The sequence below is a fragment of the Triturus cristatus genome, chromosome 2_2 (genome assembly GCF_964204655.1).
Source record: "Triturus cristatus chromosome 2_2, aTriCri1.1, whole genome shotgun sequence".
In the NCBI taxonomy this organism is placed as follows: Eukaryota; Metazoa; Chordata; class Amphibia; order Caudata; family Salamandridae; genus Triturus; species Triturus cristatus.
In genome coordinates, this window is record NC_140582.1 from 89,782,719 (window position 1) to 89,798,983 (window position 16,265).

At 43.1% G+C, this 16,265-nt stretch overlaps 1 protein-coding gene across 1 annotated transcript in view; it reads left to right on the forward strand.

The window, feature by feature from the left end:
- B4GALT1 (beta-1,4-galactosyltransferase 1) overlaps positions 1 to 13,092 on the forward strand; it is a 357,167-nt gene extending 344,075 nt beyond the window's left edge. The window contains exon 6 of the mRNA XM_085641085.1: positions 12,066 to 13,092. Coding sequence (XP_085497211.1) covers positions 12,066 to 12,201 — 136 coding nt within the window. The 3' untranslated portion in view covers positions 12,202 to 13,092. The remainder of the gene's footprint in view (positions 1 to 12,065) is intronic.
- Positions 13,093 to 16,265: the final 3,173 nt, after the last annotated feature.

A 16,265-nucleotide genomic window follows, 5' to 3' on the forward strand; every position in this document is an offset into this window, starting at 1 on the left:
AAGGTACGGCCTTAGAGAGGGTCTCTATCTTTGAATACTTGGGCCTTACACTTAATGACAAGATGGATTGGGGAACCCAAGTAAAGAAAGCTAATTTAAAATTGACACAGTCTACAGGGGGCATTATAAAAGTACACAAAAACTGCATACAGAAAGTGATAGGCCCCCCAGCAGAAATATACAAAATACAGGCAAGGGGAGCGTCACTATATGGAGCAGAGCTTTGGTGTCACTGCACATCTATACTATCCATGACACAGAACACTTTTATTAGGCAACTGTTGGGCCTCGACACGAGCACTCCTTTAACACCACTAAGGATGGACTTGGGGATTGCAGAGATAATTGCCTCTCGACCACTCCTATTCTGGCGCCGTCTCTGGAGCACACCTGAGTTAGCCAATTATAGGGAGGAACTGAAGGACGTCATGACTATCCTGGGTGCAGGGAATATACCATGGTTGTCCCATATTAGAAATACATGCCAAGCGTTGGGGAGGGCTAATATGTGGACAACACCAGAAGAGACCTGCCCCTCCATTCCCCAAAAATCCCTACATTTTGCCTATAGGGAACATAAATTTGCCCAACTATGCCAGAGCATCAATTCAAGCAGTCTGACCTCCAGGTTCCTGGATGTCAAACAGCAATATATGATCGAGCCGTCTATGGACAGCATTCAACCATTACTGGCAAATAAATTGTTCCTTCAATTTAGATATGGAGTGCTCTCGTTACGAGCATACACAAACAAATGGAAGGGAGCAACAAAACTAGATTGCCCAGGGTGTGACATGGCTGAAGAAACAGATCTTCATGCTCTTCTTTGTTGTCCTGCCTATAGAAGGACAAGGTCCAAGTGGGTGCTCCAACTTTGTAGAAATGTGGAGATTAGGCACTATACCGAGGCTTTTAAGGTTGCTTAAATATGAAACACATCCATTATTTGTGTTTGCCATTTCTAGGTTTCTATTTGCGATGTGGTGTATACGCAGGGGCATTCTACAGCAGAGGAACCTGGATAAAATCTAATTGTGCATATCCACTAACTATGCTGCTAAGCCATGTTTGCACAACTTTTTAGCTAGAAATATTTTTTTGAAATTCTTCCCTATGAGCCAGCTCTATTTTTTCACTCCTTTTTTAATCTACTTATTTTAATTGTTTTAATGCCTTTTATAAATTTCTATGGATCACCAGTCAAAGCTAGACATCTAGGTTGTCAACAAGAGGGAAACCAGCTGATGCTAGGTTAGTAAATCCTGTAAAAATGTGGTCTTGTATCTATTAGCCTTGGTTTTATGGATACTTTTTGCACTATTCTGTGTCCTTGTTTTTTGTACTACATGTAATTGTGACATTGTATGTGCTTTTATGGCTGCATAGCCGAAATAAAGTTGTTTTTTTTTACTTGACTTGACTTGACATATGCATAAAAGATTAAACATTATGTACCATTAACACACCAAATATTCCATGAAACGTTCTGCCAGGTACAAGTGCTACCATACCTAGGGACATTCACAAGTTGCACAATACCATCAAACTGGGTTTCTTCACAATCTGGGTTAACAGCATTATTCTCTGCACCTGCTGCTCCAGGGTGAATTCTCTCAGTTTAGTTAAAAGTATTATTTTCCTCAGGACAGTTCTCCCCTGAAGCACCTTCCACAGACCTGCTCAATGGAAGACTAATACCACCCACACATGCATCCTCCTCCCACAACCACTCATTTTAGATCACAGGTTGTCTCTTCTTTTCAGTGCAGTACCCTGCTGCATAGAGCTAATATACTGGAATACCACTTCTTGTCACAACTAAACCTGGTAGCATTGGTAAAAATCTTAATGACATGACCAGTTTGCTATACTTTCTGTCCCCTTCCCTAGATTTCGCAGACATCTTAACTCCAGCCCAATCCACTAATTCTAGAGTCACATCCTTGACTCCATGTTTCAGATCATAGGTTTTTTCTATATTTGTTGTGCCTTCATTATATTCGCTTTCAATACTGCATAAGACCGAATCTACATTACAACCAACAGATAGCCAGACACAATGATCCTTGGTACACAGAAATCAGATCCGTTAACCTGCTCGTAGATTTAATTAAACTTTTCCTTCCACAGAAGTAATATCTGCGCATCATACCATAGGATTACATTTTCACTTTGAAAGTTTCTTTTTGTTATGTTGTGTGTTTTTTAACTGCCCTACTTCTCCTTCTTGTGCTATTCTTTAAAAAAAAATATATATATACTTTGCCACTGCTACACAGTTCTTGTCCTCTACCTGCGCATCTCCAAAACTGGGGTCCTTTGAGTTTCCTAGATTTTCCATAGGAAGCTCTGTGAAGGCGTCTTTGAGTTATATGCTTGTACAAGGCAGGCTGTAACCAGTACTAACCAATTATCCTGCTTATTATTTTGGTGCCTAACCATTTTACATGTGACCCATATAAGTGCTGAAAAAGTTAAGAACTCCAGAACCAGTGAGTCCGCAGTAGAAGCGTCTAGCTAGAAGTACTTAAGAGAAAGATGTCAAGGAGATCTCTTTTGTCCAAGTTATCAGCTTCAAGCTGTCTGATCGTGTAGATCTGGCGAAGATGTAGTTTAGTCTGTATCTTTTGCTAGTCCCTCCTAAATGAATTGTCTAAAGTTCAGTTGTTGGCAGTGGTGGCTGCCTCAAAACGGGGGAGGTGGGGCGGGGGAGGGATGGATTCAAATAAATCAATAAACTCACCTTCTTCGCCATGCTGCTTCTCCCGGCTGCTGCACATCTTTCCTCCGTCCTGTAAGGAAGGTCTGCTGGAAGCACCAGAAGCACCCAGGCTTCCGGACTCTCCTAGCCCAACACAATGCTGTAGGAGCAGCATCATGATTGGTCTGAGCATCCTGTTTGGACACTCGGTTAGTGCCCGAGAGCCTGGGCATGTTCTCCACGGGACTTTGCAACACAGCCCAATGGAGAACATACCAAGGGCTCCGTCTGTGAACTTGGCTGGTGCTGCTGCCCTTGAAGGGATTCCTCGGACTCTCATTTCAACTTTCTTGGAACCAATACAGCGCCTCGCGGCCCCCGCTTCGCAGGAGCCGCTCGAGGGACAGGGACTTTGCTGCTGCTATTTGGGGCATTGTTGGAGTGCTGACCCTGCAAGAACCGGCGTATTCAGGACTGCGAGGACCAGGGTGCTGTGCACGAAGCAGATCAGCCGCACCTGGTCCTCTTCCTGACTCCTCCCCCAATACTTTAAACAGGCGGTGTAGCCCCAGCATCGTGGGCTCCGTCTGTGAACTTGGCTAGTGCTGCTGCCCTTGAAGGGATTCCTCGGACTCTCATTTCAACTTTCTTGGAACCAATACAGCGCCTCGCGGCCCCCGCTTCGCGGGTGCCGCTCGAGGGACAGGGACTTTGCTGCTGCTATTTGGGGCATTGTTGGAGTGCTGACCCTGCAAGAACCGGCGTATTCAGGACTGCGAGGACCAGGGTGCTGTGCACGAAGCAGATCAGCCGCACCTGGTCCTCTTCCTGACTCCTCCCCCAACACCGCTGCCCCTTATTATATGTACGTTTTCCTGCCTACACGCGCTAGCGGGACGCGCGCAGGTCTTAGCACGGGGCTAAGACCGGGCAAAGAGCGGGCCGTTTGAGGCCGTTAGAGAACGGAAGAGACCGGACCGGGCCATCCCCCTAACGCTCTTAACCTTGTGCGAACAGTGTACGTATTACTTCATGTAATTTTATCAGATTATATTATTAGTGTATATTTATGGTTTTAAAAGTGCAACGATACCTGAATACGTACACTTAATCCCTCACCCACTTTCCATTGGTATCTAGAAAACATGGTATTAACGAGAGGGAAAAAATCTAAAGTGAAGGGGGGTGGAGGGAAGTGCCTAGGCCCCATGGATGACTTCATAGCCAAGGCAAATACATTTATCGACCAGAGTATCAGCCTAATAGAAGATAGGGTCTCTCTGGATTTAGCTTTGGCCAAAAGATCATCCATTGGAAACTTAAGGAATGCAAAAACCCCGGAAACTCTTAGTACAGATGGGCGCAGGCCACCTTGCGAGGGTAGGCGTAGCCTGCCAAATAACGTTGATTTATCGGCCTCCCAACTATCTGAGTTCCAGACAAGCTTAGATTTAGAGAAGACACCAGGCATGATTCCTCAATTAACACCGGAAGAAGTGAGACAATCAAGAGGGAGGAGAGAGGGTGCCATAAGGAAACGAAAAAACACCTTTAAAAACTCTAGTCTTCGCCAAACTGCTGATCAGTGTAGTGGGGAAGAGATAGAACCTCACAACGCAGAACATCTATCTGATCTAATAGCGATAAATCAGTCTACCCAAGACACTCTAGAATCAACAAACGAAGAAATTCCTATGCACTCACCTTACAATAAAACAAGAAATGAGACTGATAATTCACAATTGATTAACAATCTCACGGCCCTCCTAAAATCTTCCCTTGCTCCACTTGAATCAAGACTAATGCGGATAGAGCAACAGCTAGTGAACCTGATAGATGATATAAAGCTTAAGCAAGGCCCAGGGGATTGTAGCAAGGAAAGAACTAAGTTGCCCCCTCAAAAGCCAGCAAATAGACAACATAAAGTTTTAGAAAATGTATCAGTAAAAGTAACACCAAAATTACCTCCTTCTAAAGTGCGACATGGCAATAGAGTAGTGGAACCCACCCTAAACCTCGTGACAACTCCGTCCCAGAATAACACCTCGAAAGAAAAAATATAAGCTCCGATAACCCTGGCCCCAAAAAAACTCATGCCTAACAAAAAAATAACACCGACAAACAAAGCCCCCAAAAAAACCGTGGTGCACGATAGTAACAGTGGCAACGTAAGGAACCCTCCTGAACCTAGACTGGCTGTGGATTTGCCCCCAGAAGCAACTCCTTTCGTGGTTGTAATGACAGGCGTCCCTGAAATAGATAACCCAAATACAGAACCTACGTGGTCATTAAAAAATAAAGTCCAATACTGGCTTAATACTAATCGTCCTGTACCAGTAAATTGGACTTGTAGGATTCTGATGGTACGCAGGACCCCATGGGTGGGAAACAGTAGAAAAACTATACCAGGAGATTGCATTTTGATCACATTTGAGGACCCAAGAGTGGTAAACTATATCTGCTCTTGGGAGTTCTCGAATGCAAATGAGGAAATAGGAACTAGGAGACTTTCCTTTTTCTATCCTTCTGGTCTTGTTAAAGGGATCCCAAATTATGCCGTTCGCCCTTTGGAAGCAATAGTTCTACCTCAGGGGAAACAACCTAACCATTGGCAAGTAGCGGGTTCCCGCCACTATGATAACGATGGCCCCTGGCACGCATCGAGACCACAACACTGGAGAGGAGGGCGGGAGGACTGGGGTTCTCGAATGGTATACAGAGAGTCACCCCAAAGTGATTTTTGGTCTAGTATTCCGATGACAAATAGGTATAGTGTTCTTGAATCAGTTGATTGACTACCGGAAATGATAGAAACAACAACATGCAAACTAAAGTCTAAGGAAAAAACAATCTGTCCAACAACTGAGCTTGTGACCAATTCGGAAATTACAAACCCTAAGACATGTTACCCAGAACCTAAAGAAAAAATGACCTATATAATAAATAAAGCCCCGGTCAATATAGAACTGCAGCATTTACCCATCCTCTTTTGGAACGTAGCGGGCCTCCGCTCCAAGATTAACGATGGGACGGCCGTTGCTTTCCTGGAGTCAGGGAAAATCATATGTCTCCAGGAGACATGGTCTATGACCGAACTCCATCTTCAGGGCTATAAAACATTTTTCACTCCCGCTCAGAGTACCAATGTAGGTAGACCCAAGGGAGGGTTGACCACATACATAGCAAACACAGTTAACTTTTTGAAAGTCTCTGTAGTTGTGTATGAACCAAACTTTCAGCTACTCTCCCTTGTGAAAAATAATAAAGAGACGATCCTATTGCTTAATTTTTACAACAACTTGGAAGAGGATAAATTTTTGTCTGTTCTATCTGACATCAAGGAAAGGATAACCCATAAACTAAGGAAGGGAAAAGGGGCAGTTCATCTTCTATGGGGAGGAGACCTGAATCTACACCCATGCCCACATGTAGGGAAAAATCGTTGCGGGATCGTGGACGAAAATGATATTCCCCTGATGCATTTTTTTCATAGCAGGGGGGGAAACGCAATGAATAATGTTTTGACAGACCTGGAACTTGTAATCATCAATGAATCAAGTCCAGGCACAAATTCCCTGCAACCAACATACGTGGGTCGGGGCCATAAAACCACAGTAGATTATATCCTCGCTTCAACAGGATTGTTGCCCCGAGTCAGGCTGTTTGAGGTGTTGACAAACGATTTAAGTGATCATTCTGCCCTTAGGATGGAATGTCATGTAACCGATTGTCAATCTCCAACCGCTGTTATAGCGAAGACCCTCGCACAAAATAATCTTGAGATGGGAAGGCAAAATGGCTATACATTAAAATGGGGAAAAGTGGATCCGGAAGAATTTACAGGCAAATTGGTCAACGAGGCATATGAAAATATAATCAAGTGTTTGGATTTAGGAGTAACAGATGTAGAAGTCCTAAATAATTTTGCACAAATTATAGAGAAAATTAAGGAACTTCTCACAGTAACTTCACACAACTCAAATCCAACTACTAAAGGATGGTTTAACCATAGCTGTACTATGGCCTTAACTAAATTAAAGGAGGCGTTAAACAAAACCGATAGAGATCAGGTTCAGATCCAATTCTTGAGACATCAATATCGACGGGCTCGCAAGCAAAGAACCAAAGACTTAAAAGAGAAACTTTGGAGTGATTTACATTCTAGCGCCGTTTCTAACAATAGCGCTGCATTCTGGAGAACTGTTAAAACTCCTTATCTACAAGATGAAGACGGCCCAAAGATAGAAGTCGCAATTGAGGAAGATATCTGGGTGTCTCATTTTTCCAATATTTTTAATAATACAGCTACACCGACAGGGGCACAATTGCTACTTCCTACAGTTGTATACCCAATCTCCCTGTACATTGATATTTCCGAAGTTATAGAGGCCTTGGTAGCGAGCAAAAGTGGGAAAGCCCCAGGCCCAGATGGGGTCCCAGTGGATCTTTTTAAATTTAATTTAGATCTCTGGTCCCCCATCCTTACGAGAGTATGCATTGCATCAGTGAAGCTGGGCCTGCTAAAATCTTGGACGAAATCGATTATGGTCCCTATCTTCAAAAAGGGAGACCGTCAAGATGTGAAATGTTACCGTCCGATTTCCCTATTAGACTCCTTGGGAAAGGTTGTTGGCAGAGTCGTGCTTGAGCGACTCCAGAACTGGGCTGAAGAGAAAGATATTGTCTCAGATCTTCAATTCGGTTTTCGGGAGGGCTTTGGAACTGTGGAGCAGGCTCTTAATCTTAGCATGATAGTGGCCAAATATCTTCAAGCAAAGAATGACACAGTCTACATGGTTTATGTGGACTTGTCCGCTGCGTTCGACTGCGTCTCGCACGCAAAACTTTGGACGATTTTGGCCCACATGGGAGTGGATTCCCCCATTCTAGACTTTCTAAGAGAACTGTACTCAAATGCAACAGCAAGGGTTCGCTTTGGCACAAGAGGGGAGCTGACAGCACCTTTTGCAGTAGAGCGTGGAGTCAGGCAGGGATGTGTCCTGGCTCCCTTCCTCTTCTCTCTATACACAAATGGATTAGAGGAGGCAATGTTGAGGGGGGCGCAGGACCTACCACGAGTAAAACAACGCCTGATTCCCGCCCTGCTCTACGCAGACGATGCTGTCATTTTGGCACGCACACCACGAGAACTGCAAAACTCCCTGAACAGATATGTCAATTTTATGGGTGGGCTGGATCTACAAGTAAATGTAAAAAAAACGTTTGTTATGGTAACAGGTAGCGGGAAAAAACGTTCAAAGAACATTTTCCTTAATGACCAAAAATTGGAGATAACCACTCAATACTGCTACCTGGGTATCATGATTGATGAAAAACTCAATTGGAGACCAGCAGTAGAGGCCAGATGTCATCTTTTCAAAAGAGCAATAATTTCCTTGATGAGTTTTTCTCAGAGATTGGGGAAAAGGCCCCCAGTGGAACTATTAAGAATATATATAGCCAAATGCCAGGCCATTGCACTATATGGGGCGGGGCTCTGGGGACATGTAGACTTTAGTGCCCTACAGGTGATCGAAAACACCTTTCTTAGTTTCCTGTTAGCAACACCACGTAGCACCTCGATCTACGCCTCCCATCTAGAACTCGGAATCCCTTATTTAGAGGACCTATTAAAGATCCAACCATTATTGCTTTGGCGGCGCATATGGACCTCTGAAAAAAATAGCATAACTCAGGAAGTTGTTGCAGATTCAATGATCCTTGACCAATCATCAAAAATCAAATGGCTTCGATACATTAGAAATTTCTTCAAAGATCTTGGATTGGAGAAATATTATCTCGAACCCAAAAACGTTATCAAGGTATCAAAACGATCATTGAAACAACTGGCCCTGACACATTTAGAATCACTAAGGCTGGCATCTGAGTGGTCAAAACCCTCGGTTCTACATGCCAATACGATCCAGCTGACGTTCCTAATCCAGCCCTATTTTACATTACAGATTAGCACCTATGACAGAATGCTATTAACAAGATTCAGACTAGAGCTTTTTCACAGATTAGTAGCATTCCCTGATAGAAAAAAGTGGGATTTAACTCTCTTTACCTGTCCCTGTGATGAAAAATCAATACAGTCAAATTTACACACAATATTGTTCTGTAAATTCCATCACCCACACAGGAGGGTTTGGCTACTTCCTTTATTAAAGCAGTGGGGATTTAGACAATGTCGTCCAGCCATGTTACGCCTTCAACTGCTAGAATCTGAACTGGTCTGTTATTGTGTTCTCAATTTTCTAAAATGTATTGTAAAACACAGGAAAAATCTGTAAGACAAAATGCTATCGAAAACATAAGAATTGCTTTCTGTAAAACATCTGACTTTGGATTTGTGTAACTATTTTCCATGATTATCATTTTTATTGTATATTTGTATATTTTTGTGTGTGAAATGTACCTTTTATGGTTTTACAATTTGTAAAAACCGAATAAAGAAGTTTATATTATATAAGTGCTCATGACGGTTTGGCCAGCCCTAGAGGGCACTTAGAGGACTGCAAACCACTCATCCCCTGTTCTGGCATCAGAGCCTAGCCCCAATTCCCGCATAGAAAAATAAAATGATAACATCCTGTTATTATTTTTTATTTTTATTTTCTGTACTGCTGAAATAGCAGTGGGGCGACGCTCCTCTGCCTTAGCAGAGGAGCCGCCACTGGTTGTTGGGAAGCATTTTTAAATCTAAGAAAATGAAATTCCTCTGAATCATCGTATCCTTAGTCAGGCAAAGTAAGTGTTTGCTACCTTGAGGCTCCTTCCTAGGCGCACATGGTCTGTTACAACCCACTCTCTGTAGAAAGTACCTTATCTTTCCTAGACGAACTTACAAGGTACTACTACTGTTGAGTTCATGACAGTGAGCTGCACTCCCTGCACAACCACTGCCAAAAGAAGACTTTATTAAAAAGTTCCATAAAATTCATCCTCCAACAGCAATGCATAGAAATATGTCCTTTTTGTCAAATATTTAAACTGGACAGCCATTGTTAAAAGCTGCTACTCTACAGTATTCTAAATATGTCAGTGTGAAAATTATATAGTGTAGCACCCTTAACTAGAGTCAATCTGTGTTGCTGAAACGCCTTTTAGGTTTTGCCTACCAGATCGATCAAACTGTCTGGTTGTGAAAGACCTGTTGTGGCATTGAGCCCAACCATTGCTTACCATTTAGCTTTACATTCACTCTCATTTCCTTTCTCCTTATTCAATAGCTTGCCTTGTCGATCTTCTATTTATCCCTCCCCAGTAGCATTCCCTGTTAACCATTAATTTGCTTGACTGACTTGTATCCTTCCACTGCTCACTTTTAGGGAACTATATTTTGATTTTCTTTGATAGCTCCATGAAGAGGGCATGTGTTTTCTAGTTCCCCACCCTCACGTTCTGCTTCTCTCCCCCCCAACACCCGCCTCCCTCACGCCGCCTTACTTGCTTACTCCCTTGTTTGCTGCTATGTTGCATGCTTCTCTCACGCCCCACGTCCTGTATTGCTCTCCCCCTTGTGTGAACTTCTTTCCTATGTGCTTTATGTTGCTCTCTCCATTGTGTGCTGCTTTGCCCCTCCTCTTCCACCGGGCTTTGTTTTCCACCCCTCTTTATAACACTCTATCCCCCACACCTCCATCCCCAACTGCTTCTCTGATGCGGGCATTGAAAAACATTTTTGCTGACCTGAATAGTGCTTTTGCGCACATATTATATTTCTTTTCCCTTTTTAAAATTTTGTATTTAACAATCTAAGGGCTTGTCCACCATTTTAGATCGGTAAACTCAAAAAGGAAATGTAGCACACATCATTCTGTAGATGTGCGCATGCTTGGTGACAAACGCAAGCGCCTACAGAATGACACGACCGCAACAGCGGCTAAACTATTGCAGCTTTTTTTTTTTTTTACTTGTCAGTGCATCAGCAAAAAACCATTTAGGGGTCTTTTATAATGGCGAGCGGATCTCCACCACCCGTATGGCGGTGGCGATCCACCCGCCATTATTCTCCGCCTGCCTCCTATTTCCCCCCCGCCATATTAGGATGGCAGGGGGAACCCCGGCGGACGGAATGACCGTCTGCCGGTTTTCCGCCGGTCTCGCAGGAGACCGGGCGGAAAAGGGGTCTAACATGGTGGCGGTGTCTGCAAGACCCCGCCATCCATATTAGCATGCAGGCGGAGATGTGCCTTTCCATGGCGGCATTGCCGCCATGGAAAGGTATGCGGTCTTTGTCTATGGGGGCCTGGAGCAGGCCCCCAGGTAGTTGGGGGGGTGGGGGGTGCACATGGGTTGTACCTATGGTACCCCCCTGCATTGGCACGGACAAAGTGGCAGGCACCACGCGGTGCCTGTCACCTTGTCAATGCCAATGCGCGACGTGCATTCCCAGCATTGTGGCGGGCAGTGCTGTGAGCACCGCCCGCCACAATGCTGGGAATAGGGGATGCCACCGCCACGGTGGCATCCTAATTGCCGGTGCGGAACCGCCGCACCACTGGTGGCCGGTCCCAGCACCGCTAGGGTGGCGCCATCCTAATAGGCCCCTAAGTTTTTAGCCAATGCTGCACAGCATTGGCAAAACTAATATTTTCAAAATGCAAGACCTATCAAATAGCCAGTTCTTGTACATCTGCACACCATGTGTCCAGTGTGACCAAACACCCCGTCCCTTTTTTTTTTTTTTTTACTGAAATCTGGCCAGTTGCTCTGCTGTGGTTATGTAGATCATTTGTTATGTACAGTGACCAGGGAGCTTGGGTTCCTGAAGAACATGGATTTCTTAATCCATAAACTTCTTAATTTGCTTTATCATCATGCAAACCTAGCACAGTTAGTGGACAAGTAGTTCTTTCAGGCGTGTCTAAAAATAGCCAAGTGTTGCAAAGGGTTCCACAGCGTGACAGGTAGAAAAGGCAGCTGCATCTGTCCATGCTTACACATACATGTTAAAGCTGACGGTTCCGTTTACTGTCACATTTCTTATTAGGCAAAGGATAACTTTTCAAGCGAGTGATGATGGTTGTACGTTGCAGTTATGTTTTTGAATTTTAAAGGTGGAGCTTAGTGGGGAAGATATATGCAGTGGTTGTATGTCACAAATGTTTTTTGCACTCTCTGAAATACAGACACACTTTGATAATGTTAATAAAATATAAATACTTAGAAATAAATGCTTCACTATGTTACCCACAAAAATCGGCCCTTTAGTGAAATAGGGAATTGGCACAGAATCTTAATTGTCTAATTGAACCTCATTGGTTCAGCTAACCAGAAATTGTCCTTTGAAGATTGCATGTCATCTTGTAAGGTCCTTTGAGAAGCATACATGTTTAATGTTCCTTTCTTGAATTGACAGATTTGACAGGATTGCCCACACAAGAGAAACGATGAACTCGGATGGTATAAATTCCCTGTCGTATAAAGTGGTGAAGATCGACAAGTTTCCTTTGTATACAAGAATCTCAGTGGACGTTGGCTTGCCACAAAGATAGGAGGACTAGCTGCAAAATGGAGCAGAAATCTTTATTTTTATACATGCTGGAGTGCCTTGCAGACTTCTTTTCACATGGGGACAAAATGACCACGGGTGCCTTTGAAGATGCCATTACCAGTGTCCCGAGTTCTTTGAATATTGGGATCCAGTTCATTCCAATTATATAGTCTCATATCAACATTCTAGCTTTACAGGATGATTTGTATTACTTTGAAATGAGTTGGGTTTGTAAATAAGAGTTGTATATGTTTTTAATAGACTTTGACCAAATATGGATTGAATGTAACACTCTGTCTTTTTTATATTTTGACTGAAGGGTGTCATTGTTCAAAAAAGCCTAGCAAGCTGAATCACCATACCCACCAGCTCGGTGGGGTTTCAAAAGGACTCTGCTCCGAATGTTCTTAAATTGCCTGTAAAGCGCAGAACATGCTGCTAAAAATTATTTATACGTTATCCTTTTTGAAAAATAATGGAGGAAACCATTGACAAAGTGAAATGACCAATGTTTTTTTTTCTTAAAGACATTTTGTAGAACATTCTCCCACAACTGGTTAGCTTTGGTACATTACTTGATTAGCAGGTTTGGTGAAACCAGATCTTGATTTTATTATCACACCAACACCTTGAGTGTTCCATACCGCGTCTGACCTCGTATAGACAAGGATTCCCTTCTGGTCTAAAATGTTGTAGGGCAGAAGACCAAGACTGCCAATGTGCCTTTGACTGCTACTGTCATTTGTGGCTTGAAGCTTATGTTTTTAACAGGTCTGTGTGATTTGTTAACAACCCAATGTGGTGCCTTTTCAGTGATCGCAGCATTTCTTTTACCTTTACTGTATCTGAAAGAACAATATCTCAGGTTTTTTCACGCTTTCCCAGTACTTGTCTACAATTAGTTTGTTGTTCTTTGGTCCTATTTATCGTGGGCTTTTCCAGTACAATCAATGGCCACCGGAACCTCTTCAAAACCTTAATCATTTCTCTTCTCCTCCCTTAATCTTTAGTTGTACTTAGCTTTCCATTGATATTGTTTACGTAAATTGCCTTTTAGATTTTCATTTTGTACATTGTTGTACAGTTTACACAAAACACAACTTTCATACATGTTTTCTCTCAATTATACATTTCCCATTGGGTGCTTTTGTGCCCAGTATGTATTCTCCTTGATGAAATAAGTTTCCTAAAGAAGTTAAACATTACTAAATACCTTATTATGACATATGCCTGTGGGAATTTATAGACTTGTTAGCCATAAACCATTCCAGCTTCTCTAGCCACTTATTTTTTTTTAAACAATGGTATTGCTTGTGTGACTTTCCTCTCGCTTACTACCTTTCCTGTAGATTTTTTCCCCCTCACTGTGAACTAGCAACTAAGCATCATGCCCTAGTTCTTGCCAGTAATTACATTACTTCGAGTCCTATTCCCTTTCTTTTAATTCATAACCAAGATGAACTCTTACCTCACAAGACACCCATACCAAGAAAATCTTGTAAAGGAAGGCACCTCCCGCCACTAGTTCTCCTGGTTCCAAAGTTCAGACCCAAAACAACCCAGCTATCCTGGCCAGTATTGGGAGGGCAGGAGGGAAGTATGAATAAAAGCGAGGGAGTAGGACTCAGAGTAAATCAATTACCGCTAAGTAATTTGGGCATTACTCGGTAATCCTTCCCTCGCATGAATTCATAGCAAAAAAATAAACACTGGACAGCTGTAGTTGAATGCTGAGAGTCAAGAGGGCTTTTATTGTACGTAAAAACGAAAGTAGCATGTGCCCTATCACTTAATGGAGAACAGTGCTCTAGATCCCAGACCGGCACTTAGGTGTGTTTCATCTGAAACCCGATAGGGTTTAGTAAAGGTTAATGGGGTGGACCACGCAGATGCCCTGAAAATCCTAGCAATTGTGGTCCCTGTAACTCTGCCAAGGAGACGACACACTCCTGTTTAATCTCCCCTGTATCTCTAAAGAGGGTATTTGACCCTCTGCCTTTTAGGTTAGTAAAATTAGGGACCTGACCCATGGACTCAAAGAGGAAGTTGCTGGTTTTTCAGCCTTCATAGCTGGGACGGTTATAAAAATAGATTTCACTTTTCTAAAAGAATTCCCCATCTGTAAATGGATGAGCCATTCTCATGTCTAAACAATTAAACTTCCGTTCCTCCGCCATAGATCTTGATGGGCAGAACCCCAGAAGAATCACGTCTTGTTCCCTATAAGAAGGTAAATTCAGTTTCAGAATAGAAAAAGGAATGAGTCTCAGTACCAGTACAATCCTATCCTGAAAAATGCTACAGAAAGGATGCCTGTATGACTTGGTTCCCAACACCCCCAGTCTTGTGGAAGTAATGGCTAACAAAAAGGTTTTAAGAGTTTGTCAATAAATCCACTTCTTCTAAGGGTTCAAAGTGAAAATGCCTCCAAAACCAATAATAGATCCCAGGATTGAAATAGTCCAAGAGGGATTGGACAGTTGTTAGCTAAGTCCTTAAAAAGACAAGCTATTAATCCACCACCATCCTTTAGGTTTCCCCAGAAGCGCCTAAAAGCCATAATGACTGCTGACTGGACATTCAAAGTGGCTATTCTCAGTCACAATTTAAGTCCAGCCTGTACAAATTCCAGAATTTGGATCTGATCCACAGTAGTGGGATCCAAGCTCTTCTTACAGAACACTGACTAAAAGTACCCCAATGCCTCTCTTTGGATTTAAGGGTAGAGTTCCTTCTGGAAGTTAAAGTAAAGACCAGATCCTCCTGTAGACCCTGATTTCTCAAATCCCCATCTCTCACTTCCAGGCCATCAGCCTGAATTTCCTAAGAGACTCCTGTCTCAATACCGGGAAGAGAAGAGGGAATGGAACAGTATGAAGTCTCCATTCTCATTCCTCTGACACCTTTAAAGCTGCCAGAAGAAGAAACCAGTTAGAGCTGGGACATCCTTGGCCAACCAAAATTGCTTGAGCTCTCTCTTTCCTCAGTTTCACTAGAAATCCTCTGAATTAGGGAAAATGAGGAAACACATAGAGAAGAGCCTGGGGCCACCTGCATGGAGGAGCATCTGTGGCCGAAGCACCTTCCTCCCTTCCCCGTGAACAAAACCTAGGGACTTGGGTATATATTCCGGAAGCAAACAGATCTATCACTCATCGACTTTATCAATACACTATCCGCTCAACATTTCTGAGTGAAGGGAGAACACTAGAAGTGAAGGGGTTTCGCTGTTCAGGTTGTCCACTACAATGCTACAAAACCCCTGAATATGAATCCCTAAGATTGAAATTAGTGTCTGCTGTGCCCAGCGAAATATTGTGTTGTATCCTGGCAAAAGACGGAGTTATTGTCTGGATAACACCACCAACTCAAATCCTCGTTCACCTTTTGGCTTAGTGCGTTTCTCATTGTTAAATCCTCTGAAACTGGAGACTAGTTCTCCAGTGTCTATGGCATCACCGTTTACAGTTGACACCTTGCCCATGGAAAAAGGAAGATTGTAGCTGCCGAATCTTCTCTAACTGTTAGCCAAGGAGATACCCTTGGTTCTCTTTGGGCCTAAATTTTCTTTGGATCCAGCAAAGTCACTATTACGTCAGCTGTGCTGAATCTTGCCCCTATAAAGCAAAGACCCTGAGACAGGTTTGTTGGAACTTTTCCAATTTATAAGGAAGCCATGTTCCTGGAGGACAGACAGTACTCTACGGATATAGGAAATAACCTACTCTCTTAATGGTGCTTGGATGTGCCAGTCATCTGAACATCGGCACAGCAAAAAAAAACACTCTAGGTGAAGTAGGGATAGAAGAGAAGCCAACATCTTTATGAAAACCCTGAGAGAGGATTTTATGTGAGTTTCCCATTGCAAACCTACAAATCTTTGGTGAATTTCTGGCATACGGCTGTGCAGATAGGTTCCTGTAAATATATGGATGTGATAAAGCACTAGATGTTTATCATTGGAATTACGGATTGAAGAGTGACCAATCGGAAATGGACAGTCCTGACCCATGAGTTCACTTACTTTTAAATCTAGAACTGACCAGAGGAGCTTGAAGTCTTCTG